Source organism: Symphalangus syndactylus, chromosome 23 (genome assembly GCF_028878055.3).
Source record: "Symphalangus syndactylus isolate Jambi chromosome 23, NHGRI_mSymSyn1-v2.1_pri, whole genome shotgun sequence".
Lineage (NCBI taxonomy): Eukaryota > Metazoa > Chordata > Mammalia > Primates > Hylobatidae > Symphalangus > Symphalangus syndactylus.
In genome coordinates, this window is record NC_072445.2 from 46,557,475 (window position 1) to 46,584,959 (window position 27,485).

At 39.9% G+C, this 27,485-nt stretch overlaps 1 protein-coding gene across 1 annotated transcript in view; it reads left to right on the forward strand.

Annotated features, from left to right (window-relative positions):
* The window catches only part of DCDC2 (doublecortin domain containing 2), a 190,667-nt gene that overhangs the window by 38,849 nt on the left and 124,333 nt on the right, over positions 1 to 27,485 (forward strand). Inside the window, exons 4-5 of the mRNA XM_055264063.2 lie at positions 21,277 to 21,353; positions 21,471 to 21,602. Coding sequence (XP_055120038.1) covers positions 21,277 to 21,353; positions 21,471 to 21,602 — 209 coding nt within the window. The remainder of the gene's footprint in view (positions 1 to 21,276; positions 21,354 to 21,470; positions 21,603 to 27,485) is intronic.

Sequence of the window (27,485 nt, forward strand, 5' to 3'; positions counted from 1 at the left end):
TCATTTATTTGCATCAGTATGGATTCTTAGATATTTATTTTAGGTGTTAAAATCTAATAATATCATTCGTTTTGTTGCTTAAATTATTCTTGATTTGGCCACTGAGGACTCTTTCAAGTTGGCTTTTGTGTCTTTCCAGTATGGCCCTGCTTTTTTTTTTTTTTTTTTTTTTGCATTTAATTACTTTCCAGCACCACAAGATGTTCCAGGCTTGTCTTATATTTTTCCTTCTCTGGCCCTGGAATAAATTGTTTCTCCAAGGATCTCTAGTCCCTTTTACTAGAGAATGGTATTTAGAAACCAGCATCTGGGCATTGGGGTGCTCCTTGCTACTGAGGTTTCAATGCTTTTAGGCCCTCTCAGTAGACAGAACTAGAAAATAAATGTATATCTATAATTATACATACATACAAATATAGTTATTTCTGTATCTATTCTGTACCTATTATGCATGTCTATATGCAAATAGATATTTTAAACACTGTTTGTAGCCAAGTGGGGTGGCTCATGCCTGTAATGCCAGCACTTTGGGATGCCGAGGTGGGCGGATCACTTGAAGTCAGAATTTTGAGGCCAGCCTGGCCAACATGGTGGAACCCCGTCTCTACTAAAAATACAAAAATTAGCCAGTTGTGGTGGCAGGTGCCTGTAATCCCAGCTACTTGGGAAGCTGAGGCAGGAGAATTGCTTGAACCTGGGAGGCAGAGGTTGCAGTGAGCCAAGATTGCACCACTGCATTCCAGCCTGGGCGACAGTGAGACTCTGTCTCAAACCCCACCCGCCCCCCAAAACAAACAAACAAAAACCAAACAATTGAGTTTGTACTGATACCTCCAGTTCTACTCCAGCACCACGGGGTTTATTCTAGTCTGCCTCAGTTCCTTATAAGTAACTTCTTTCTGTAATAGTGGGAAATCCTACTCTCATTATCCACATTACATTTATGTATTGGTTTACTTTTAATGCAGATTCAAAATAGTTTTAGGATTGCTAACCTATTCTCTTATGAGAAGTATTTGATTGACTAAAGTACAGTATGTGTGTACAGCTCTTTTTGTCCTTAGACTTCAGTATACAGTAAGAATACTATTTTCCCAAGCTCTTTGGGTTAGTTTCTTCCTTCTCCGTCCATTTACTGATTTGTAACATGGTCAGATTCATTTGTTACTGTATCTTTCTATTTTGTGTTCCTCCTATATTTTGGTTGGTTTTAATTATTTGCCATGGTCCTAAAAGTCATAAGCTATACAAAATATATACTGAGAGAAGGGTTGCTCCTCTCCCTCCATTTCTGCTATTCAGTTCCTACCCACACACTACCCTTTACTTCTACTTATTTCCTGTCCATTCTCTGTAGGAAACCATTCTCCTTAGATTCTAGTTTATCCTTCCTGTCCTTATCCTATCCTTTTGCACAAATGAGCAGATACATGTATACATTTTCAAAATACCCTTCTTACCTATATGAAGGGTAGCATACTGTAGATAGTCTTTGGCACTTTACTGTATTTCACTTAACAAAATGTCCTGGGAAAATCTCTCCTGGACATTGGTCTAGGCGAAGAATTCGTGACTAAGACCTCAAAAGCACAAGCAAGAAAAACAAAAATATTCTGAATCAAGCACCAGAGAAAAAGACAAACGAAACAAAACAAAAGTAGACAAATGGGACTTAATTAAATTAAAAAGCTTCTACACAGCAAAAGAAATAATCAACAGAGTAAACAGACACCCTGCAGAATGGGAGAAAATATTTGCAAACTATGCGTCCCACAGGCGACTGATATCCAAATTTAAAAGGACTCAAACAACTCAAAAAAGAAAAAAAAACCCACAAATAATATCATTAAAATGTGGAAAAATTCATGAATAGTCCTTTTTCAAAAGAAGACATACAAATGGCCAAAAAGCATATGAAAAACTGCCCAACATCATTAATCATCAGAGAAATGCAAATTTAAAATACAGTGAGATATCATCTTATACCAGTCAGAATGGCTGTTATTAAAAAGTCAAAAAACAACGAATGTTGGCAAGGATGCAGAGAAAAAGAAATACTTATACACTGTTGGTGGGAATGTAAATGAGTACAACTGCTGTGGAAAATAATGGAGATTTCTCAAAGAACTAAAAGTTGAACTACCATTCAGTCTGGCAATCCCACTACTGGGTATCTACCCAGAGGAAAATAAATCATTACATCAAACAAGATACCTGCACTCATATGTTTATCTCAGCACTATTCACAATAGCAGAGATATGGACTCAACCTAAGTGTCCAGCAACAGATAACTGGATACAGAAAATGTGATATAATACACACACACACACACACACACACACACACACACACACACAATGGAATATTATTCAGCTGTTAAAAATAATGAAATTATGTGTTTTGCAGCAACATGGATGGAACTGGAGGCCATTATCTTAAGTGTAGAACTACTCAGACACAGGAAGACGTAGGAAGTACATATTCCCACTTATAAATGGGAGCTAAATAATGTGTACAAATGGACATAGAATGTGGAATGATAGACATTAGAGACTCAGAAGGATGCTACAGCAGAAGGGGATGAGTGATGAGAAATTACTTAGTGGATACAATGTACATTATTCCAGTTATGGATACACTAAAAGTCCAAACTTCACCACTATGCAATATATCCATGTAACAAAAATGCACTTGTACCACTTAAATTTATGCAAAAAACAACTAAAAAAACTAACAACAACAACAAAAAACCCAGTATGTCTTGGAAACCTCTCCATATTGGTACGTAAAGATCTTTCTCACTCCTTACTGCAACTTCAGAGCCCTCCAGCGCATGGATGTGCTATATTTAAGCACTCTCCTATGTATGGGCATTTAGGTTGTTTCTAATATTTTGGAATTATAAATAATACTACAATGAATAAAACTGTGAATATGTATTTTTGTCTTATTTGTTGGAGGTATATATTTAGAGTAGATTTATAGGAGTGGCATTGCTGGGCCAAAAGATGGGGGAATATGTAGTTTTGTTAGACATTGCTAAATTCCCCTCTGGAAGCTTTGTGCCAGTTCGTGTTCCCGTCATCAGTATATGGGAGTGTCTGTTTCTACTTTCTTAAAAAACAAATATGTTGCCTTACTTTTTCATCGTTTGCCTTCTAGTAGGTGAGAAATGGTATCTTGGTGTTGTTCTAATTTGCATTTCTCTAGTTATAAGTTCGAACATTTTTTATATGTGTAAAGATCAATTTTTAGATTTTTTTTTAAAAAACATGAATTGCCTGTTCTTGTCCTTTCATTTTTTCTATCAGAGTTTAAAGAGTTTTTTTTTTATTTGTGTAAAGAGTTCTTTTTACGTTAAGGATATTTATGCTTTATCTCTGATATAGGTTGTTAATATTTTCTCCTAGTTTGTCAATTGTCGTCACTGAGTTGGTTGGTTGGTTTGTCTGTTGTATTCTTCATGTTTCGCCAAGTTGGCCAGACTGGTCTTGAACTCCTAGCCCGAAGTGATCAACCCGCCTCACCCCCCAGAGTGCCGGGACCACAGGCGTGAGCCACCACGTCCAGCCCCCACATTGCTTTTGGCCTCCGTGGTAGACCTCCCAGACGGAGCGGCCAGGCAGAGGAGCTCCTCACTTCTACCCAGACACGGGGCGGCCGGGCAGAGGAGCTCCTCACTTTCCAGACGGGGCGGCCAGGCAGAGACGCTCCTCACTTCTTCCCAGACGATAGGTGGCCGGGCAGAGGCGCTCCTCACTTCTTCCCGGACGGGGCGCCCGGGCAGAGTCGCTCCTCACTTCTTCCCGGACGGGGCGGCCGGGCAGAGGCGCTCCTCACTTCTTCCCGGACGGGGCGGCCGGGCAGAGGCGCTCCTCACTTCTTCCCGGACGGGGCGGCCGGGCAGAGGCGCTCTTCACCTCCCAGACGATGGGTGGCCGGGCAGAGGCGCTCCTCACTTCCCAGACGGGACGGCCGGGCAGAGGCGCTCCTCACTTCCCAGACGGGGTGGCCGGGCAGAGGCGCTCCTCAGTTCCCAGACGGTGGGTGGCCGGGCAGAGGCGCTCCTCACTTCCCAGACGATGGGTGGCCGGGCAGAGGCGCTCTTCACCTCCCAGACGATGGGTGGCCGGGCAGAGGCGCTCCTCACCTCCCAGACGATGGGTGGCCGGGCAGAGGCGCTCCTCACCTCCCAGACGATGGGTGGCCGGGCAGAGGCGCTCCTCACCTCCCAGACGAGGCGGCCGGGCAGAGGCGCTCCTCACTTCTTCCCGGACGGGGCGGCCGGGCAGAGGCGCTCCTCACTTCTTCCCAGATGGGGCGCCCGGGCAGAGGCGCTCCTCACTTCTTCCCGGATGGGGCGGCCGGGCAGAGGCGCTCCTCACTTCTTCCCGGACGGGGTGGCCGGGCAGAGGCGCTCCTCACCTCCCAGACGATGGGTGGCCGGGCAGAGGCGCTGCTCACTTCCCAGACGATGGGTGGCCGGGCAGAGGCACTCCTCACTTCCCAGACGGGGCAGCCGGGCAGAGGCGCTCCTCACTTCCCAGACGATGGGTGGCCGGGCAGAGGCGCTCCTCACCTCCCAGATGGGGCGGCCGGGCAGAGGCGCTCCTCACTTCTTCCCGGATGGGGCGGCGGGGCAGAGGCGCTCCTCACTTCTTCCCGGACGGGGCGCCCGGGCAGAGGCGCTCCTCACTTCTTCCCGGACGGGGTGGCCGGGCAGTGGCGCTCCTCACCTCCCAGATGATGGGAGGCCGGGCAGAGGCGCTCCTCACTTCTTCCCGGACGGGGCGGCCGGGCAGAGGCGCTCCTCACCTCCCAGACGATGGGTGGCCGGGCAGAGGCACTCCTCACTTCCCAGACGGGGCGGCCGGGCAGAGGCGCTCCTCACTTCCCAGACGGGGTGGCCGGGCAGAGGCGCTCCTCAGTTCCCAGACGGTGGGTGGCCGGGCAGAGGCTCTCCTCACTTCCCAGACGGTGGGTGGCCGGGCAGAGGCGCTCCTCACTTCCCAGGCGGTGGGTGGCCGGGCAGAGGCGCTCCTCACTTCCCAGACGGTGGGTGGCCGGGCAGAGGCGCTCCTCACTTCCCAGACGGGGCGGCCGGGCAGAGGCGCTTCCCACCTCCCAGATGGGGCGGCGGCCGGGCAGGGGCTGCAATCCCAGCACCCTGGTAGGCCAAGGTAGGCAGTTGGGGGGTGGGGGCTGCCGCGAGGCCAGACCACGCCACCGCACTCCAGCCCGGGCAACACCGAGCACTGGGTGAGCGAGACTCCGTCTGCAGTCCCAGTACCTCGGGAGGCTGAGGTGGGCAGAGCACTCGGCGTCAGGAGCTGGCGACCAGCGTGGCCAAGATGGCGAACGCGTGCCTGCAGCGAAAGGAGAAAAGGCAGGCGGTGGCGCGCGCCGGCAGTCCCAGGCAGTCCGCGGCGTGGGCAGCAGCAAGCCGAGTAGATTGCAGCCTGGGCCAGAGAGGGAAAAGAAGAAAGGAAGGAAGGAAGGAAGGAAGGAAGGAAGGAAGGAAGGAGTTTGTCAATTGTCTTATGACTTTGCTTATGGTGCTTTTTTTGTCATGGAAAAATGATTTTTTGTTTTTGTGTTAGTCAAATTTATCCAGCTTATTGCCTCTGGATTTGGAGTCATAATTAGAAAGCCTTCGCCTATACCAAGGCTAAAGAGGAACTCACCCATGTTTTCTTTTAGTACTTGTATGATTTCATTTTGTACTTTTATATTACTGTTCCATTTGGAGTTCATTCTTGTCTATAGTATAAGATATGGATCAAATTTTATCTTTTTCCAGAGATGCCTAGGCTACCCCGCTGTCCCAAAGCCATTTATTGAAAGTTTATCTTTGCTCCAGTGATTTGAAATGCCAACTTCATCATATACTAAATTTCCATATGTACTTCCTCTGGTCTATTTCTGGGCTTTCTAGTCTATTCCTCTGGTCTATTTGTCTATGCACAAGTACCACCCTGCTGAAATTAATTTTTAAAATTATGGTTTAAAAATTATCAAAATTGTAGTTTAGAATAAGTATAGTTTTTAAAAAATGAAAAATATATTGTCCCTAACATTCAAACAATTGGGTTTCATATTTTAAAATTATCTTCCATTTTTTCTCCATACATACATCTGTAAATACAGATGGATGCATGTATGTGTGCATATATGTAGTGTTTTTGCCATGGAAAAATAAGTTTTTATTTTTACGAAGTCAAATTTGTCTCTCTCTCTCTCTCTCTCTCTCTCTCTCTCTCTCTCTCTATATATATATATATATACACACGTATATACAGAGTTGTAATCATGGAATATTTTATACAAAGCTTTTTTCATTATTTTTCTCTTACATTGTTTTCCTTATATTTTTCATACTTGCATCGTCTTTGTCATCATTTTTGATGGCAATATATACTGTTTTATTGAGCTGATGTCGTAAGTTACTTAATACAATTGTATTTCGAAAATTTCCATTGTTTGAATCATCATCTTTAGGTATATAGCTTTTTTCCACATCTTAATTATTTTTCAGGATAAATCAGGCAGACATTTACTGTCAAAGGATATAACACATTTTGTGCCTCTGAATACCTAATTCTACAGAGTTTTGAAAAAATATATTAATTTAAAATGTTATCAGTAAGGTAGTTTTGCCTCAAATTTCTTAGCATTGGACAAATGATTTTTGAATAACCTGAAGAATATGTAAAACTTTAGGTTTTCATAAGGCACTCTGAATTTGGCAATATTTAGGCATTTGTTTCTTACTCGTTTATCTTCATATTTCCATTAGTGGCAGTCCATACGGCTGATCCTCCTCTCTTAGCTTCTGAAATGTTTTGCTCTCTTGGTTTACCCCTTACCATTGCACTCTCCTACCTCCCTGTCCACTTTTCTCCTGAGTCCCCTGGAATTTTTTTCTCCTCCATTATCCAACCCCTAAGCTTGGTCCTGAACCGTTTTCTTTGCTTTCTACTCTCTTCCTTGCAGAGCACTTTCATTTTCATGGCTTTAAATATGATCAGTATGCTGATTACTCCCACATTTGTGTCTCTAGCCCTGACTTCATGGAGCCCCAGCCTGCCTGCATGAATGTCACCTCTATTTAGAGGTCGCATAGGCATCTTGGATGTAATGTCCGAGGCTGAACTCTGGATCCACAGCAAGTGCAAATGTTCTCTGTCGCAGTAGACAGCATCACTGTCCACCTGACTGCTCCAGGTCTCCTTCGCTTACTAGCCACAAACTTCTTTCAGCAAGTTCCAGCTGCTACTGCAAACATGTATCTAGTCTTCACCCACTTTTCCTTTTTTCCTCAGTCATCCCCTAGGAAAAGCTACCACCATCTCTGACTTGGATAACTCACCAGCCTCCTTTTTGGTCTCCTTGCTTCCAGTCTTGCTTTCTGCAGTCTCTTCTCCATGTGGCAGCTGCGGTGATGTTTATAAAAATCTGCAGTGGAGTCTAATTATGCCTAGGCTGAAACTCAGCCTTCTTTCTTTGGTGTAGGAGGTCCTGCATTGTGCCCGCCAGCCTGTCCTTCTCTCCTCCTCCCTACTGCACTCCACTACTCCAGCCTCCTTTTTGCTCCCAAGGCATGCCCAGTTTTCTCTCTTTAGAGGTTTTGGACATCTCTGTCTTATCTCATGACTAGCTAATTTTCTTCAGGGCACTTTTCATAATTTGTGATTACGTATTTTTTGGTTTGATTTCTTATTTTTTGTGTATCACTAACCCTCTCTGTTATTTTGTGGGCTTCATGAAGGCAGGGGTCTTGACTATTTTATTTACCAACAAATACTCAACACTTAGTCCAGTGCCTGTCACACAGTAGATGACCGATAGATGTCATTGAATGAATGAGCCCTCTCTGCGGATAGTAAATAAATTAGGAGGTACATAGAGGATTTACTGTAGACAGCTTCTGATTTCAGAATGTGAGGTTCCTCTTAGGGCCTGTCTCTTCCTTTGGAAGGGGAGTACCATGTATGGAAGGCTTTCTTCTCTGCATTGGGGTTCTTCAGCTGTCCTCAACCACTGCAGTAAAGGCTGGTGCCTGGTGTGGACAACTTGATTCTAGGAGGTTCCTTAAGGCGCAATGCTTCGCTAAGGAGCTACAGAAACATGCGTTATCTGGGACTATTTATGGGGCTGGTTATTTGAAAAAAAAAAAAAAAAAAAAAAAAGCAAAGATTGATATCATTTTCCATCCTGGAACCTTGCCCTTAAAGTGTGTTTCTTTAAATCAAAGTATATTCCATTTGTATATCTATCAGAGAGGTATAGCTATTATAGCAATGGGAAAAACGGACATGAACTGCTGAGGTGGGATTAATTTGAGTGGGAAACATGCTCAGATTCTTAAATTTAGCTTTTAGTCCTATTCCAAGAAAAACATATTTCTTTTGAAAGGTCTCAAGCGCTTAGCACTAATATATCAGTTTTGGTTAAGGACAGGACACATTTCTCTACCTTGAAACCACCTAGAACAATGAGAGTTAGCAGCATCATTGGTCTGTTGCTGAATAGTTGTGACCAGTTAGGAAGGGTTTCTGATCTTCCGGACTTTTTTCTAACACTGACACTTATTCAAATTTAATTACTATCACATTTGCCTTGTGAAATGTAGCATCTAGTAAGCAATTGAAACTGAAGTTTATAGATGATTATATTAAAAACCTAGCTGATCTAGTAAATGTTCATTTTTTTTAACAGTTATGAGAAGATTCCTATATTGGATTCCATTGATATTCATAATGATGATTTGTTCCATTCTAGAGGTTCCTATTGCCTTAGCAATTGTTTGACATTTAGGGTTAGTAGGGTCATGTTTTTAGTTTTAATTTTAGTGTTTTTTGTTTTTGTTTTTGTTTTTTTTGAGACAAGGTCTTGCTCTGTTGCCGAGACTGGAATGTGTAGAGTAGCATGATCACAGCTCATTTCAACCCTGAACGTCTAGGCTAAGGTAATCCTCCCACCTCAGCCTCCTGAGTAGCTGGGATTATAGGAATGAGCCACTGCATCGAGCTAATTTTAAGCCTTTTTGTAGAAACAAGGTCTCACTATGTTGCCCAGACTGGTCTTGAACTCTGAGCTTCAAGTGATTCTCTTGCCTTGGCCTCCCAAGGTGCTGGGATTACAGGCATGAGCCACCATGCCTGGCTCATATTTATAATAGTTGAATTTTAAAAGCTCTATTTTTGTTCGAAATAACTTGTATTTTAATAACACTTTAGTATTTTGGAGAATGTGAGAACTTGGAGAGATTGCTGAAATGCAATGCCCTCATCCTGTCGCTGACTATGCAAGTCGCCCAGATTGGTGAAGTGACTGCCTCCGGAAACTCAGTGAGGAGCTGCGCTTCTAGGGCTAGGAGCTGACTCCCAGTCCAGTGCTCCTGAATAAACTGCACCACCTTATTCTTCCCTTTACCCCTTTACTGTCTGTCATCTCTGTAAGCTCAGTGAGAGTGGGGACCCCGTCTGTCCTCCTCTGCTGAATCCTCTGAAGAGATCACAAAGCCAGCACATTGTGGGTGAAAAACTAATATTTGCTAAAAATGTTAGCTTCCCTTTTCTTGCCATCTGTTGGTGGGTTCACAGCTTTCATAGCATTTCTGAAGGACTGAATGTAGATCATGTACAGTTGGCACATTCTCCAGTGGGAATCCTGGGGGTCTAAATTATTTACTTGCAGGTGGAAGCTGCACCCGCCCACATGGGCTGCCCGCTGCATACTCAGCATTGCTCACTTTTATCTTGCATTATTATGTACACACTGTCAGCTGCTCTGCATTCCTAGTGGAAAATTTACATTCCACTGCCTAGATATGTTTGATAACTGAAATCCCATTTGGGAAAATAAAACAAAAACAAAAAATGGCAATGATGAAATCTAAGTATGGTGTAGTGAGTTAAGAAAGAATACAAAAGAAAAGACAAACAATTCCCAAATACTTTTATTTTTTTTTCCCCAGTGCTTGCTTAGTGGCAGTTCCTGTAACTTCTGAGAATTCTCTTGAGTTAATTGGTTATTTTTTAACTTTATGGGGGCCATATTATTCTCTTAAGCATAGCATTAGGGAAGCCCATGAGCATTTACTTGTGAATACCTTAACAAGTATTCAAGTAACATTTATTTTCTTATAAGTTAAGTGCCCATTGCAAATAATTATTTCTTAGAATAAGTTAGTACACTTGAGGCTTAACATTATATATTCAGAATGCTTAAGATCATCTGTGGAAATATTTCTGTGGTGATATATTCCACAGAAAACAATAAAGAGAAAAATCAAACCAGAATTTCAATAGCTTAAAAATTTGTGGTATGAAAACTGATTTGAAGCATCAAAATTTGCTGAGAAGACTTAGGAATATAAACATTTATTTAATATATACTTACATTGAAGAGTTTTCCAAAGAAGGTATTACTTATGATGGGTATCTTATCTTCTGGGTCATTTTTAGGTAAAAAAGAAATATTTTACTTTGCTTTGTTTGGAATAGCGTATCATCTGTTTGTTTTTTAATTTGGTTTGAATTGTTTTCCTGTCTCAGTGAATGGGCGTATTCATTTAGATCACAGTACAAAAGGCAAAGTATGCAAACCGACGCTATGGTATCCATTATTGGGAGGAAAATAGCCATCTGAATAAGGAATGATAATCCACACTTGACAGATGAGCCCTAACCTTTCCTTTGGAAATCAGCCTGTGTACTGGGTACAGCAACATGGGGACCAATAGGACCCAGGTAGAGATGAGTGGTTTCATCAGCTCATAGAAACTAATTGGACCCTTCTGGGAATGTTCCAGACAGCTTGTTCATTATAATTAAAGACACCTTCTCTAACTAAGTTCTCACTGGTTAGTGCAATTGGAATTAAAAAAAATTATTATTATATAACAATGCTGGTAAAGAGATTCTTTCCAAAATATTTCTGTGGCTGGCCTGATTTCGCCACCATCCCTGGATTCTGGAATTTCTAGAAGTTACTGGGATTAACAGATTTTAACTTTCATTCCACTGAGGTGTTATGCGCGTCCATGTGAAGAGACCACCAAACAGGGTTTGTGTGAGCAATAAAGCTTTTTAATCACCTGGTGCAGGCAGACTGAGTCCGAAAAAGGAGTCAGCAAAGGGAGATGGGGTGGGACAGTTTTATAGGATTTAGGTAGGTAGTGGAAGATTGCAGTTAAGGGGGGTTGTTCTCTTGCAGGCAGGGGTGGGGGTCACAAGGTGCTTGGTGGGGAGGTCCTGAGATTCATTGTCCAGGAGAAGGAATGTCACAGGGTCAATTGATCAGCTAGGGTGGGGCAGGAACAAATCACAATGGTGGAATGTCATCAGTTAAGGCAGGAACTGGCTATTTTCACTTCTTTTGTGGTTCTTCAGTTGCTTCAGGCCATCTGAATGCATACGTGCAGGTCACAGGGGATATGATGGCTTAGCTTGGGCTCAGAGGCCTGACATAAGGTTGTACATAAATTTTACTGTTAGCGTAATGTGAAGAATATTTGATAGTAGTCAAGGGGAGACAGACTTGGGTGAACTTGAGAACATATGTGCTGCAAGGCACAGTAGGAAGAACTCTGGTTTGGAAGTCAGAAGTGGATTCATGTGACTGCTTCTTTGCTTACTGCATGACCTTGAGAGATGGGGAGGCTCATCTTTTCCCATCTATACAATTAGAGTAATAGTAACCTCATAAGGTTATTTTGAGGAACAAATGTGAGTATAAATGAAAACCTTTTATAAATTCTGATGTGTTTTACAACTGTAAACTTATTAGAAAATAACTACCTTAGAATGATATTGTGAAAAGTCAAAGTAACATATGGAAAGTATTTGATGCAGTTCTGGGCATAATATATGCTCAAAAATTGGTGTCCTAATTGTTGTTTAATTAAAGTATGTACTGAGCAAATTCTGTATTCAAAGCACCAAGAATAGGTTTTTTGGTTATAGATAAGGCTGTTTACTAAGAAAACAAATAAATATACAGTCTACATAAATATTGATGCCATTGGGGAATATGTTAAATTTATAAAAAGTATTGTATGAAAAGTATTGCATGAAAAGTTCAGACAAAATGATTTGCATTTTGGAAGAGAGAAATTATCCAGCCAAGTGAATGGTAAGTGTGGTAATAGGAGAAATAAGGTTACAGTGTGGTAGGATGGGTTCAGCTCAAATATGATCCAAATAATCAAGTCCAGTCCAAGACACAAGGACATCATCTGAAGCCAGTGGCAGCTTTTATAGGTGTTTGCATAGAGACATCACATGTTTGGGTCTGTGCTTCAGGAAGATGAATTCACACAGAGTTGGATGAGAGAGGAAAGATGCTAGAGGCAGGAATCCTGGTTAGACCATGCTAGGTGTAGCTCTTAGAGGATTTGTGAGGACCTGGCCTTGGGCTGTGGGGGCAGGTAAGAAGGGGACAGATAAAATAATTTTGAGTGGGGAGAGCTCTGGGATTTCATCAGTGGTAATGGTGTGTCCTGTGGTAACATTTTCTTGCAACTGCTTTGAAAAAAAATGCAGGTGATTTATGAAAATTGAATAATGCAAAACAAATTTCTTATGTTTTAGTGACTCTGCTGAATTGATGACTGTTTAGGTATAGACAGACTTTTACAAATCTTAGTTTTAATGAAAAGCATTAGACATATCCAGCTGGGTATACAGATTTGGTGTCAGGAGAAAAATCTGGACTAGAGGTAGGGATTTGGTTGTCACTGGCAAAATGATGTTGGTCATAAACAACATGGCATGTGATAAATTTGACCAAGAGAGTGTTTGGGTTAAAAGCCAGGAAGGTAGAGATGGAATTCTGGGGGGAAAATACCAACATTTAATGTGAGCCAAGGAGGAGGAGTTGTTGGTATAGGAAACTGAGAATGGTCACAAAAGGATGGGCTTCAGAGACAACATATTGCTGAACTGTGATGGAGTACCCAGTTACGCATTCCCTGTTAGTATTTTCCTTTGATACCATAGAAGATTATATACCCAAAATACCTGAGAGCTGTACTATTTCAGATTAACAATACTTATTTAATTTTCTGGAGCTTAATTTTTTGGAGCTCAATTTTCTTACATCCAAAAGAGCACAATACTAGAAAAAGATATTTTAGCATGTCAGATATTATATGGGATATAATGTTCTTTAAGATATAGCCAAGTATAAAAAGTATATTTCTTTAAAAAACACTTTAATATAAATCCACTATGAAAATTAATCAAGAAAATGGATATTATGTTTCTTTTGTAATTTTGCATTGACCAAAAACATCTGAATTTACTTGATTAATATTTATCTGTTATATCTTTTTCCATAGTTTTAACCTACCCATATCTTGTTCTTGTCTTTTTTTAAATTATTATTTTTTTTAATAGACAGGGTCTCTCTATGTTGCCCAAGCTGGTCCTGAACTCCTGGGCTCAAGCAATCCTCCCATTTCAGCCTGCCAAAGTGCTGGGATTATGGGCATGGGCCACCATGCCTGGGCTACTCACGTCTTTATATTTAAAGTGTGTCTCTTATAAACAGTATATAGTGAGATCTTGTTCCTTTTTCCAGGCTGCCTGTCTCTGTCCTTTAGTTGGAGTTTTTAGTTCATTTGAATTTACTGAATTACTGGCATGATTAGAATCGAGTTTATCATGTTATTTGTTTGTTTGTTCCATCTAATATTTGTTTTTGTTTTTTCTTGTCTTTTTTATTAATAGATTCATCAAACATTTAAACAATTATTTCATTTTATCTCTCTGTTGGCTTTTTAGCTATGCCTCTTTGGGATTTTGTTTTCCGTAGGTACTCTAGTGCTCACAGTATACATCCTTAACTTATTTTAGTCTGCCTTCAAACAATATTATGCCAGTTCTGTACAGCAGTATAATTCCATTCATCTTTAATGATACCTTTGTGTTCCTATTAAATATTTTACTTTTATATATGTTACCAATCTCATGAATCATCATTATTATTTTTGTTTTAAACTAGTCTTTAGGACTAATTTTTTTTTTTCTTTTTGAGATGGAGTCTTGCACTGTTGCCTGGGCTGGAGTGCAATGGTGCGATATTGTCTCACTGCAACCTCTGCCCTCTGAGTTCAAGTGATTCTCCTGCCTCAGCCTCCCAAGTAGCTGGGATTACAGGTGCCCACCACAACATCTGGCTAATTTTTTGTATTTTTAATACAGACAGGGTTTCACCATGTTGGCCAGGCTGGTCTTGAACTCCTGACCTTGTGATCTACCCACCTTGGCCTCTCCAAGTGCTGGGATTACAAGCGTGGATTAATTTTTTAAGTTTTAAAAATTACATATTTCCATTCAATGTCCTTTTATTCTTCTGTGCAGATCTAGGTTTGTATCTTGTATTATTTTCCTTGTCTGAAGAACTTCCTTTGCGATTTTTTGGTAGCGTGGTCTGGCAACAGTCAATTATCTTGGCTTTTGTCTGTCTAAAAAAGGTCTTTGTTTGAACTTCCTTTTTGGAAGATGTTTTCTCGGCACGCTCTATTGTGTCTAATCTGCTAAAGCGCATGGAATGAATTCTTCATTACAGATATTCTGTTTTTTAGTTCTAGAATTTTCATTTGTTGCTTTAGAGTTTCAATTTCTGGGCTAAAATTCCTCTTATTTTATCATTTTTCCACCTTTTCTACTGAAATTTTTAACATATTTGTAACATTTATATTAAAATCCTTATTTGCTAATTTCAATATCATGATCATCTCTGGGTTTGACTTTATGTCTCTTGATAATGGGTCGTCATGTTTCCTACTTTATTTACATGTTTTGTAGTTTTTGTTGTGTACTAGTCATTTTGTATGAAATTCTGTATAAAACGTACAGAAATTTAAAGTAAGTGATAATTATCCCCAGGAAAAAGCATGTCCCCTTCTTCTATTGGGCTGCTAGGGAAAGGAGCTGATCTTATAGTATAATCCATAGTTGAGCTGGGAAAAGGCTGGGCTGCAGTTTTAGGTAGATTTAGTTTAGTAGTGGCTTCAAACACTCTGAGGGTGAAGTCAGGGCTTGCTCTCTGTGCAACAGGACTTGGGAGTTAATATTGTTGAGATTTAGAAATCTGTCTCTACAGTTAGTCCAGCGATTAGCTATTTACACCACTGGAGATTCTGTCTGTTACACAGCTTTCCACACTATGGGATTTCTTTCTCTGCTCTTTTGCCCTGCTCTTGGCTTTTGTTACACTTTTGTGCACTTGAAGAAGGCCCCGTGGGGAAGAATTCGTGGGTGGTGTGGACTTGCTCTACGTCTGGGTTTCCTTGGTCATGCTGACGAACACAGGCTGACTGTCTATGGAGGTTTATTCCTCTGCCTTTTGTGTCCCTGGGGATGAAAGCAGCTGAAGATTTCTTCTCCCTTAGAAAGGGTTCATCACTCTCTGGAATTTAGTTCATCTAGACTTCTTTGCATCCTAACAAAGTGACATTGGCACTTCCCAATATCAGTTATGACACATCCCCTCAAAAATAGGGCCCGTTCAGTCTAGTAGATCTCATCAGACATCTTAGCCAGTCTTTCTCCCATTTAAAAAATAGTGATACTGAAAAGAAAAAAGAATGATTCTTTAAAAAATCTTTTTCAGAACAATCTATAATTTGGACGTAGCTGGTATATTGACTCCTAGATAAATTGTTTTCTAGTCTGGTGTCTTTTACTAGCCCTTGGCTCTTCTCATTTATCAAAAAGTGGTGAAAACTGATTCATTATTTTGTAAAGGATTTTGTTCTCTTTGATGCTGTGTGCTGTTTGTTAAGTAACAGTTTCCTCTAAAATTACCATTTTGAGAACTTACTTTTCCTTAAATCCATACGATAAAGAAAATAGAGTTGAAGCTTCTTTGTGTAGGTTGGCTTATATTTTGCAAATAAGAAATTTCACTACATAAAAAATATTTAAAACTTTAAAAATGCCTAAGTCTATGTCATGGACAGTCACAAAAATCTGATATGTATTTTTTAAAGTTATTCAAAATTGAGCTTTTAAATTCTATAATCAGTTCTTCCAAGAGGTTTGTGGTCATTACAATTCTGTGATAGTATCATTTAACAGCATCCTTTCCTCACCTCCTTAGACAGAGTTTGTTTTATTTTGGACCAGGTTTTCAAGATGTGGTGAGTGCTGAGATTTGAGGCAGAGGGATTCTCAGAAACATTCAGTTTACAGCCCCAGGGAGTGATATTGCCACTTAATTAATTAGTTCATGGAGCATCCCTTTGGGCTAGTTTAGCAGGATTATTCTTACTTTTATAGGTCTAGAAATTGAGGTGCGAAGTGTTGAATTGGTTCATGTAGAAAGGTTTAGGCAATCAGTGTCAAAATTCAGAATTCCAGACCTTTAGTCAGTTACTCCTTTTATCAACCTTGATCTTATTATTCCAAATATATGTTTTTAAAGGAACAATTTTGATTTTATTGATTTTATTTTTCATAGCAAACAGATTCGTCCAGCTTTTAACTTGAATGTTGACCCAGCTGTGATATTGACCTACTGTTACGGAATTTGTGAACTTGACTTAAATTACGTACGTAAACTTACTGGGATCACATGAAGCATTTTATTTTTTATGGTCATCTGTGACATAAACACAATCTAATCTAAATAAGATGTCAGAGACAGAGTGATATATTGGAAACAGCATGTGATTTGTATCCAAATTCTGCACTAGACTCCTAGCTCATCCCATTCCAGCAGGGTAAGAATGGTTAAGTTACTTTTGCCACCTTTGACTTTGGAAATATTTCCAAGAAATATTTTGTCTGTCTGTCTGTCTATCTATCTATCTATCTATCTATCTATCTATCTATCTATCTATCTATCTAATCCCCACTCAGGGGTTATAAATGGGGTTTTGTCAGCCTCTTCAGCGTGCTCCAGAATGACTCCTTTCTCTAATTCACTTGGCTAACCTACTTCTCAATATCCAGATAAATTTAGTTTTTCAAGACAATGTTGAGCCCAGTGCAGAATCAAGGCAAGAGGTCAGTCATCAGTGTGTCCTGCTTTTGCTTGGTGTTGATTCCCTCACCAAATGACAAAGTCAAAGTACAAAGTGAAAGTTTGAATTTTGCAGTGATAACTTATCATTTGATTGGTTTCATAGTCACAGATTACACGCTGGTCAGCCTGCTCACCAGTGAACCCCAACCCTGGGTACACGGGGGTCCGAGTGAGAATACCTCATACTCCATCTCTAGGTGTCCATCTATTCGTAACTAGGAGTGTTGATACTTAATATTACCCTCATATTTCAAGTAACATTTCTTTTCTTTCCTTTCTTTTTTTTTGAGACAGAGTTTTGCTCTTGTTGCCCAGGCTGAAGTGCAGTGGCACAATATTGGCTCACTGCAACCACTGCCTTCTGGGTTCAAGCGATTCTCATCCCTCAGCTTCCAAGTAGCTGGAATTACAGGTGCACACCACCACGCCCAACTAATTTTTGTATTTTTAGTAGAGATGGGTTTTCACCATGTTGGCCATGGCTGGTCTCGAATTCCTGACCTCAGGTGATCCACCTGCCTTGGCCTCCCAAAGTGCTGGGATTATAGGTGTAAGCCACCGCGTCTGGCCTGAAGTAGCGTTTATTTTTAAAGTGCAAAGGGAAGTGTATGGGCTAATAAGAAAATTGATTTAAAAATTCTAATTTATCATTATGTTCCCCATCATCTAAAGCCATCATGTCCCTGGAGTACCACCAATTGACCAACCCTTTATCCCCGATTAGGGCTCTGGAGAAGTTCCTCTTATACCCAATTGATTTGGTTTAATTTTTTTATGTGTGGTTTATTACTTAAAATGCCTGCTAAAAGTGCATTTTATGTAAAAACTGGTGTTGTTTTTAAAAAGTATGAATCATTTTTTATAATTATCTTTTTGTTTCTTTTACAATTCAGGTATACTACTTTGAGTAGTTTTTCAGATTTTTAGTGTATCTGAAAACAATAATTTAGTTATTTTAATTATAGTAACTCAAGGAAATATAACTTTAAGATTAGTTTTCAATTCAACTGGTTAATCATGAACATTTGGGGAATATTTTTGCCACGCTGAATGAGGAAAATTATTATTTAAAACAGATGGTTTGATTGAATTCAAGTAATAATTTACATACTCAGAATCAAATTACATAATTATTTCAACAATCATGTATTTTTATGAATTTCAATATATTGTTTATAGCTATCTGTGCTCTAAAGCAAAATAGCACGTTTTAGACAATGCAACAAGATTTTTAAAGTTATTTATTTATATAACATATTAACTTTTGCCTTTAATTCAATAACCCAACAAGATTTTAAACCATCAAGAATGGGTATGGTTAGAGAATCACACATTGAAGAGATAACAGCAGAGCATCCTCTACATGTGCTTAGTGCATTGCTAGGTAAGGCACTAAGGAGGAATGCTTAAGCCCAGGAGTTTGAGGTTACGGTGAGCTCTGATTGCACCACTGTACTCTAGCCTGGGTGACAGAGCAACACCCTGTCTCTAAAAGGGGAAAAAAATGATATAACCCTCACTCGTAAGTACCAATTTGAAACAATCTCCATGATAAATTATTAAATTAAAAAAGCAAGGTGCTGAAGAATGGGTAAAGCAGGCCATCACTGCGTTTAAAAATTGTATGTATATGCTATCTACATAAGATAATATGCATGTGTATGTACAGACTATCTTTGAAGGAATATTTCTAACTCTGGTTGCAGCTTGGTGATTAGGGCATAGGAGTGGGAAGGACACTTCCTTTTTACTATACACCCCCTTTAACCACTTGAGTTTTGTTCAGGTGCATGCATTGCCTGCTAAACATTTTATTTTATTTTTTCTTTTGAGACACAGTCTCGCTTTGTTGCCCAGGCTGGAGTGCAACGGTGTCATCTCAGATCACTGCAACCTCTGCCTCCCTGTTTCAAGCAATTCTCATGCTTCAGCCTCCTGAGTAGCTGGGACTATAGGTGCACACCACCACACTCAGCTAATTTTTGTATTTTCAGTAGAGACAGGGTTTCACCATGTTGGCCAGGCTGGTTTCCAACCCCTGACCTTAGGAGATCCGCCTGCCTCAGCCTCCCAAAGTGTTGGGATTACAGGTGTGAGCCAACACACCCAGCTCTGTTAAACGTTTTTTAAAAAGTCAGCATCACTTAGTATGATGCTAGTGTTAGTGTAGGGCTAAGAACCTGTGTGCTTAAAATGAAAAAAAGTTACTATGATTAAATTTTAAAAATTGTACTCTAGAGTATGACATTTTAACAAACATTTATTGTGCAACTCATAGGCATTGCCAAGCACTGTTTTAGGCACTGGAGAGTCACAGAAAAAATATTCATTCTTGTTTCTCTCAGAGATGGCATAATTCTACCAAGAATGGAACCCCATAAATGATCTAGGGCTACTATTTGATTTTTAAGATAACTAGCAAAGTGCGTAGCAAATAGTAGGGGTTCATAGATATAGGCTCACTAAAACTCTACCACTTATTATGTGTGATTTTAGGCCAATTAATTAATCAAGCTCCAGTTTCTTTAGTAAATTGGGACTATAGTAATACTACTTCATGACATTGTTTTGATGATTAAAAGATATAATGCATATAAATTAGTACAGTGCTTGCCATGAAATATAGCACAACTGTTACCTATTTTTATAAATTAGTATTGTTTGTAAGTTTTCCTTTCAAATCATGGGGTAAAATCACCTAAAACTCAAAGTGCAAGAATCAATACTATAGTTGCTGTAGCAGTTTGAGACAGAAAGCACGAGAAGAATGAACAGGGAATGATTGGTGATAACTGAGCTGGGCCTTGAAGAGCAGATGGAATTCCAGCAGGTGGGGAAATGAGGAGGGCGTTTTAGCCAGAGGGGCAAAGGTAAGGCGTGGATGCAGGGGATGTTTTGGGAATGGAAGGGAGCAGGTTCGACTACAGTGCGTGACGAGGAGTCTGTGTGGAAGGAGTGTTGGTAGGAGATGAGGGCACCAAGTAAGTGGCACTTGGTCCTGGGAATTCTTGCAGGCCATACTTGAAAGTTGGGATTTATCTTCCAGTGTTAAAGGTGGACACCAGATGGCAGAAGCCTGAGGAGAGGATAGGGTGGGAGAAAGTTGGAATAGGAATAATGAAGAGAGAGATGGCAGCTGTACTTGAGAGGGGCCATAAGGTCGGCGGGGTGAAATTAAAGACACCAGGTGGAGATACAGGTCTTAAATGAATGAACAAGCAGAGACAGCTGGGGACAAAATCAAGCTGTGGGGTTAGCTTCGTAAAGGCATACAGTTCCTTCTTCTGAGACAGGCAGAAAAGGAGAAAAATGGTGAGGATATAGATGAGGTGAGTTGCGGAGGAAAGGAAGGTTGAGAGGCTTCGTGTCTACTGGCTTCTGTTTCTTGACATTTGGAATGAAATGACCTGCTGAGAGTGTGTGTGCCTGGAGTGGGATTTTAGGGGTTAGGTGAGGGGTGAGGTGAGGATTTGGACTATCCACTATGGGAAATGGAAAAAAGAACTGTGGGAGGAGTGGAGGGCTGGCTGAGCAAGCTATACTGAGGTCCAGGTGATGGCTTGATGCCGAAAGCTGGTCTCAGGTGAGGGCTGCTCGTGGGGCCCCGTGGTTCTCTCTAATAGCAGCTGGGACCCTGGAAGCAAAAAGAGAGGCAAAGGTGATAAGATCTACCCAGTTGCAAGGGCTGCGGGAATTGAGGGTACTGGCGTGAGTGTACCTGATTCAATGGGGAATGGGGAGAAAGTGAAACCTCGGAAAAATTGCTTGTGTCAGTCTTAAGAGAAAAGGGTGGGGTCAGGTACTTGGTGGGGGCCAAGGATCAGAAAGCAGTTGCATGGGAATGGGAAAGGAAAGATAATGGAATACAGTATGTTGGGCTGCAGGCACAGCACTTCAGAGGTCAAGATTTTATAGGATTATTTTATTGTTGTTTTTCAGAATGCATTGTTTAAAAATTGTCTTAATAGTCCATGATTTCTGGGTTTTTGTTTTTCACAGAGCAGTGTGCCCAGGGCTTAAGGGAAATTTTTCTTTTCTTGAGAGCTTTGTTAAGGGCTTATAATATTGTTAAAGGGTGAGCTCAGAGTTTATAGAAATGCTGAGAAAAGCAAGGTTTTAACAAAGGCACAGCAAGTCTCAGGCAATTCCCTAGAAACCTGTAGATTTTCCTCATAGAAAAAAAAAAAGCTAATCTAAGCTTAGTGATTTATATATTTTTTTCTTTGCTTTAAAAGGTAAAACCAGTAATCCATAGCAGGATCAATGTGTCAGCTCGCTTTAGAAAACCACTTCAGGATCCCTGCGCTATCTTGTAAGTTGAAACCCTTTATACTTCAAGTTAAAATCGGCTTGGTGGTTTCCTTTTGGTTTGGAATTTGTGTTGTAGTTTTCAAGGCATAACTGTTTCAGGTTTGCCTCTGTTTTCCAGCTTGATTGCAAATGGAGACCACATAAACCCAGCTTCTCGCCTCCTTATCCCCAGAAAAGCCTTGAATCAGTGGGATCACGTACTACAAATGGTCACGGAAAAAATCACTCTGAGGAGCGGGGCTGTTCACAGGTGTGTCAAAACAATCTTGTAGATGGAGGAGTTTCTGAATTGTTGAAGATATTCTCACGAGGCTCCGGAGTCACTGGTCTGTAGATTTGAATTTTGACTCCCCAGTCAGGCCCCGTATGCCTCAGTTTCTTTATCTGTAGAATGGAGATATACCTCATAGGGTTGTTTAAAATGAGGTTATCCACATACAGAGCTTAAAACAGTCACTGGCACATAGTAGCACATCTACAAATATTAACAATTTTTATTCTTTGATTTAGAGTGACTAGGCAAGCATAACTTTAGTTGAGAAGGATTTTTTGAAAGAGCCAGCCTCTTAACTCTTAATTGTCCTTTTTTTTTTTAAAGGAGGCATTTATGATTATTTGATAGTTTAAACTATTTGCCTAGGGTAAAAATCAGATATCAGGAAGTATTAGTGCATTTGAAGAGGAGGCATAGAAAGAATAATTTAGTGCGGTTGTCTAAATCTAAGAAATCAAAAGCATTTTTATCAGGTTCCGAAATTTAAGTGGAGATTAACATCATAGATTTAAATTGTGAAGCCTATGAAATTATCCCCTGATGGAGGCTGACATTTATTTTCCCTCAGATGGGAGGGTTACAAATAACATATACATGTACACAACATATTAAAAGTATGTATGTGTATATACTGCTTTAGTAGAGTACACTCTTTGAAGTTTTTGTGTTTTCATGCACACACGATAAAATAGTTCTCAAATGATTGCATATTGTGTCTTTCAGGTAAATGTGTATGCAGATTAATGTTTGTATATTTACATATATTAATATCTACAGTCTCATAGTTATTGAGATTTTAAATATAATTAGGTGTTTTAATTGAAAGGAATACTTTACATGTGGCAAAAAATTCAAATACGATATAAGTAAAGAGCATTTCTCCTACCCTAGGCACGCCCAGTCCTTCTCCCTAGTACTTTTCAGCATCATCTCGGAAATATTCTATGCATATGCAAGCACATACATTTTTAATTTTATTTTTTTGAGACAGGGTCTCACTATGTCACCCAGGCTGGAGTGCAATGGTGTGATCTCAGCTCACTGCAGCCTCAATTGCCCAGACTCAAGTGATACTCTTACCTCAACCTCCCAAGTAGCATGCACCACCACATTTAGCTTTTGTTTTTTTTTTTCTTTTTTGTAGAGATTAGATTTCGTCATGTTGCCCAAGCTGGTCTTGAACTCCTGGGGTCAAGCAATCCACCCGCCTTGGCCTCCCAAAGTGCTGGGATTACAGGTGTGAGCCACTGTACCTGGACCACTTTTTAAAAACATAAATGGAAATACATACATAAGTATAAATAAATACATGTATACAAACACCCCCTTGATTTTTTCCTATAATCTTAGAGATTATTCTTATCAGCACAGATACCTCTATTTTATTATTTTTAATGACTACAAAGCATTTTATTTATTTTTATTTTTTGAGATGGAGTTTCACTCTTGTTGCCCAGGCTGGAGTGCAATGGTGGGATCTTGGCTCACTGCAAACTCCACCTCCTGGGTTCAAGTGATTCTCCTGCCTCAGCCTCTCAAATAGCTGGGATTAGAGGCACCTGCCACCATGCCCATCTAATTAAAACATTTTTTTTTTCATAGAGACTGGGTTTCACCACGTTGGCCAGGCTGGTTTCGAACTCCTGACCTCAAGCAATCCACCCGCCTCAGCCTCCCAAAGTGCTGGGATTACAGGTGTGAGCCACTGCACCTGGCCCAAAGTATTCTATTTTAACACAAAGTATTCCAAATCCTAATTTTTTTATTAAAAAATTTTTAGTTGGGCAACATCTCATTTTATAAAATAGAATGAGTGTTCCCAACTTAATTTATTAGACCAGTTACTTCTTTTTTATCATTTCATTTTTTATTTTAGATTCAGGGAATACACGTGCAGATTTGTTACATGGGTATATTGCATGATGCTGACATTTCGGGTACAGATCTCATCACCCAGGAAGTGAGCATAGTACCCAATAAGTAGTTTTTCACTGTATTTCCCTTCCCTCTCTAGTAGTCAACAGTGTCTATTGTTCCTATCTTTTTGTCCATCTGTACCCAATATTTAAGCTCCCACTTAATAGTGAGAATATGTAGTATTTGGTTTTCTGTTCCCGCATTAATTTGCTTAGTATTATGGTCTCCAGCTGCATCCATGTTGCTGCAAAGGACAGGATTTCAGTACTTTTATGGCTGCGTAGCATTCCATGGTGTATATACACCATATTTTCTTTATCCAGCCCACCATTGATGGGCACCTAGATTGATTCCACATCTTTGCTATTGTGAATAGCACGGCAATGAACATACCAGTGCATGCTTCTTGTTAGTAGAATGATTTATTTTCCTTTGGGTTTGATGGATATTTAGATCATTTCTAATCTTTTGCTATTACAGGTATATGTCTTTTTGTATAAGCAAAGTTTATCAGGATATAAAAGTCTAGAAGTTGAATTGTTGTATTAAGTTTCAAATGCCTTTAACATTTTGATAGATACTGCCAATTGCCTTCCAAAGAGTTTATCCTAATTTGTATTTTCACCGGAAGTCTATGAGCGGGCCTGTTTGTCATGCTGTTACCTGTCTAATAAAACTAACAGTCTTTTCACTCATGTTGAGTGAAAATAGTATTTCACTGTTTTTGGATTTTTATTTATTTAATATACAACATCATCTATTGACTATTTCTTATGTGTCAGGCATTATTCTCAGTACTTTATTAACTCAGTGACCCTATGAGGTAGGTAGTGTTTCTATTCTCTTTTCATAGACATGAGATGTGAGACATAGAGCAGGAAAATTATTTGCCCAGGGTTCTGGAGATACTGAGTAGCAGGGCTGGGATTCAAGCCTAGTAGGCATTCTGGCTCCAGAGCCTGTGTTCTAAATGACCAAGGTACTCCGTAAGTAAATGCCACATATTTCTATCCATTGTATCTGAACTGTCTGTCATGGCCCTTGCACATTTATCTTACTGGTTTATAGGCACTCTCCAGGGGTCCCCAACCCCCAGGCCATGGACTGGTACCGTTCCATGGCCTGTTAGGAACCCGACTGCACAGCAGGAGGTGAGTGGCAGGTGAGCATCACTGCCCGTGCTCCACCCCCTGTCAGATCAGCAGCAGCATTAGATTCTCATAGGAGCATGAAGCCTATTGTGAACTGTGCATGCGAGGTATCTAGGTTGTGTGTTCCTTATGAGAATCTAATTCCTGATGATCTGACGTGGAACAATGTCATCTCATAACCGTCCCGTCCCTCACTCTGTCTGTGGAGAAATTATCTTCCACAAAACCAGTTCCTGGTGCTAAAAAGGTTGGGGACCACTGCTCTAGACATGTTGGGGAAATTGGCCTTTTCTGATGTGAGTTTTAAGTACACTTTCAGTTTGCATTTTCTTTACATTTCTTTTTTCATACAAATATCTTAAATTTTAATGCAGTCTAATTTTCAATCTTTGTAATCACTATGTTTTATGACCTGCTTAGATCGTCCTTACTCCAAGATTATAAGAATATTCTCTTATGTTTTCTCCTTGCATTTTAAAATTTTATTTAAACCTTTGATTTTGTTGGATTTTATTTTGGTGTCAGAAGTAAAGGCAGGTCTCAATAATTATAATTTTTTTTACATATATAGTTTTGACATTTGACATATACATAAATGCAAACCTACCCAATAAGTAATATAAAGGACACAAAGATATATACAGGTAATTTCATAGCTAGATATATGTATTCATACATATATTAATATGAAAAAATTTACACAGAAATAAAATATATTCAAGTAAAAATATAGAAATGAAAATATAGTTATGTTGCTCAAACACTTGAATACTTAGAGAAACTTCTTTTTTTTTTAAACTTGTATTTTAGGTTCACGGATACATGTGCAGGTTTGTTACATAGGTAAACTTGTGTCACGGTGGTTTGTTGTACAGATTATTTTGTCACCCAGGTACTAAGCCTAGTACCCAATAGTTACTTTTACTGTTCCTCTCTCTCCTCCCACCCTCTACCCTCAAGTAGGCCCCAGTGCCTGTTCTTCCTTTCTTTGTGCGCATGTGTCCTCATCATTTATCTCCCCCTTGTAAGTGAGGACGTGGTGGTAGGTTTTCTGTTCCTGTGTTAGTTTGTAAAGGATGATGGCCTCCAGCTCTTTCCATGTTCCTGCAAAGGACATGATTCACTCCTTTTTATGGCTGCATAGTATTCCATGGTGTATATATACCACTTTTTCTTTATCCAGTCTACCATTGATGGACATTTAGTCTGACTCCTTTTCTTTGCTATTGTGAATAGTGCTGCAATGTACATATGTGTGCATGGGTCTTTATGGTAGAATGATTTATATTCTTTTGGGTATATACCCAGTAATGGGATTGCTGGGTCAAATGGTAGTTCTGTTTTTAGCTCTCTGAGGAATTGCCACACTGCTTTCCACAATGATTGAACTAGTTTACACTCTGCCAGTAGTGTATAAGCATTCTCTTTTCTCTGCAGCTTTGCCAGCATCTATTATTTTTTGACTTTTTAATAATAACCATTTTGACTGGCATGAGATGGTGTATCATTGTGATTTTGGTTTGCATTTCTCTAGTGATAAGTGATATTGAGCTCTTTCTCATATGCTTGTTGGCTGCAAGTATGTTTTCTTTTGAAAAATGTTCATGTCCTTTGCCCACTTTTTAATGGGGTTGTTTTTTTTTTCTTGTAAGTTCGTTTCGATTCCTTATAGATGCTGGATATTAGACCTTTGTCAGATGCATAGTTTGCAAAAATTTCTCCCATTCTCTAGTTTATCTGTTTACTCTGTTGATAGTTTCTTTTGATGTGCAGAAGCTCTTAAGTTTCCCAATTGTAAATTTTTGCTTTTGTTTTGATTGCTTTTGGTGTCTTTGTCATGAAATCTTTACCAGTTCCTTTATCCAAAATGGTATTGCCTAGGTTGTCTTCCAGGGCTTTTATAGTTTTGGGTTTTACATTTAAGTCTTTAATCCATCTTGAGTTGATTTTCATATATGGTGTAAGGAAGGAGTTCAATTTCAATCATCTGTATCTGGCTAGCCAGTTATCCCAGCACCATTTATTGAATGGGGAGTCTTTTCCCCATTGCTTGTTTTTGTTAGTTTTGTCGAAGAACAGATGGAAGTAGGTGTACCATTTTTTTTCTGGGATTTCTCTTCGGTTCCATTGGTCTACATGTCTGTTTTGGTCCCAGTACCCTGCTGTTTTGGTTACTGAATCCATGTAATATAGTTTGAAGTTGGGTAACAGGATGGCTCCAGCTTTGTTCTTTTTGCTTAGGATTGTGTTGGCTATTTGGGTTCTTTTTTGGTTCCATTTAAATTTTAAAATAGTTTTTTCTAGTTCTGTGAAGAACATTATTGGTCGTTTGATAGGAGTAATATTGAATCTGTAAATTGCTTTGGGCAGTATGGCCATTTTCATGATGCTGATTCTTCCTATCCATGAGCATGGGCTGTTTTTCCGTTTGTTTGTGTCATCTCTGATTTCTTTAGGCAGTGTTTTGTCGTTCTCATTGTAGAGATCTTTTACCTGCCTGGTTAGCTATAGTCCTAGATATTTTATTTTTTTGTGCCAATTATGAATGAGAATGTGCTCCTGATTTGGCATTCAGCTTGGATGTTGTTGGAATATAGGAATGCTACTGATTTTTGTACATTGATTTTGTGTCCTGAAACTTTTCTGAAGTTATTTCTCAGCTGAAGGGGCTTTTGGGCTGAGACTGTGAGGTTTTCTAGATAGAGAATCATGTCATCTCCAAATAGGGATAGTTTGGACTTCTTCTCTTCCTATTTGGATGCCCTTTATTTTTTGTCTTGCCTGACTGCCC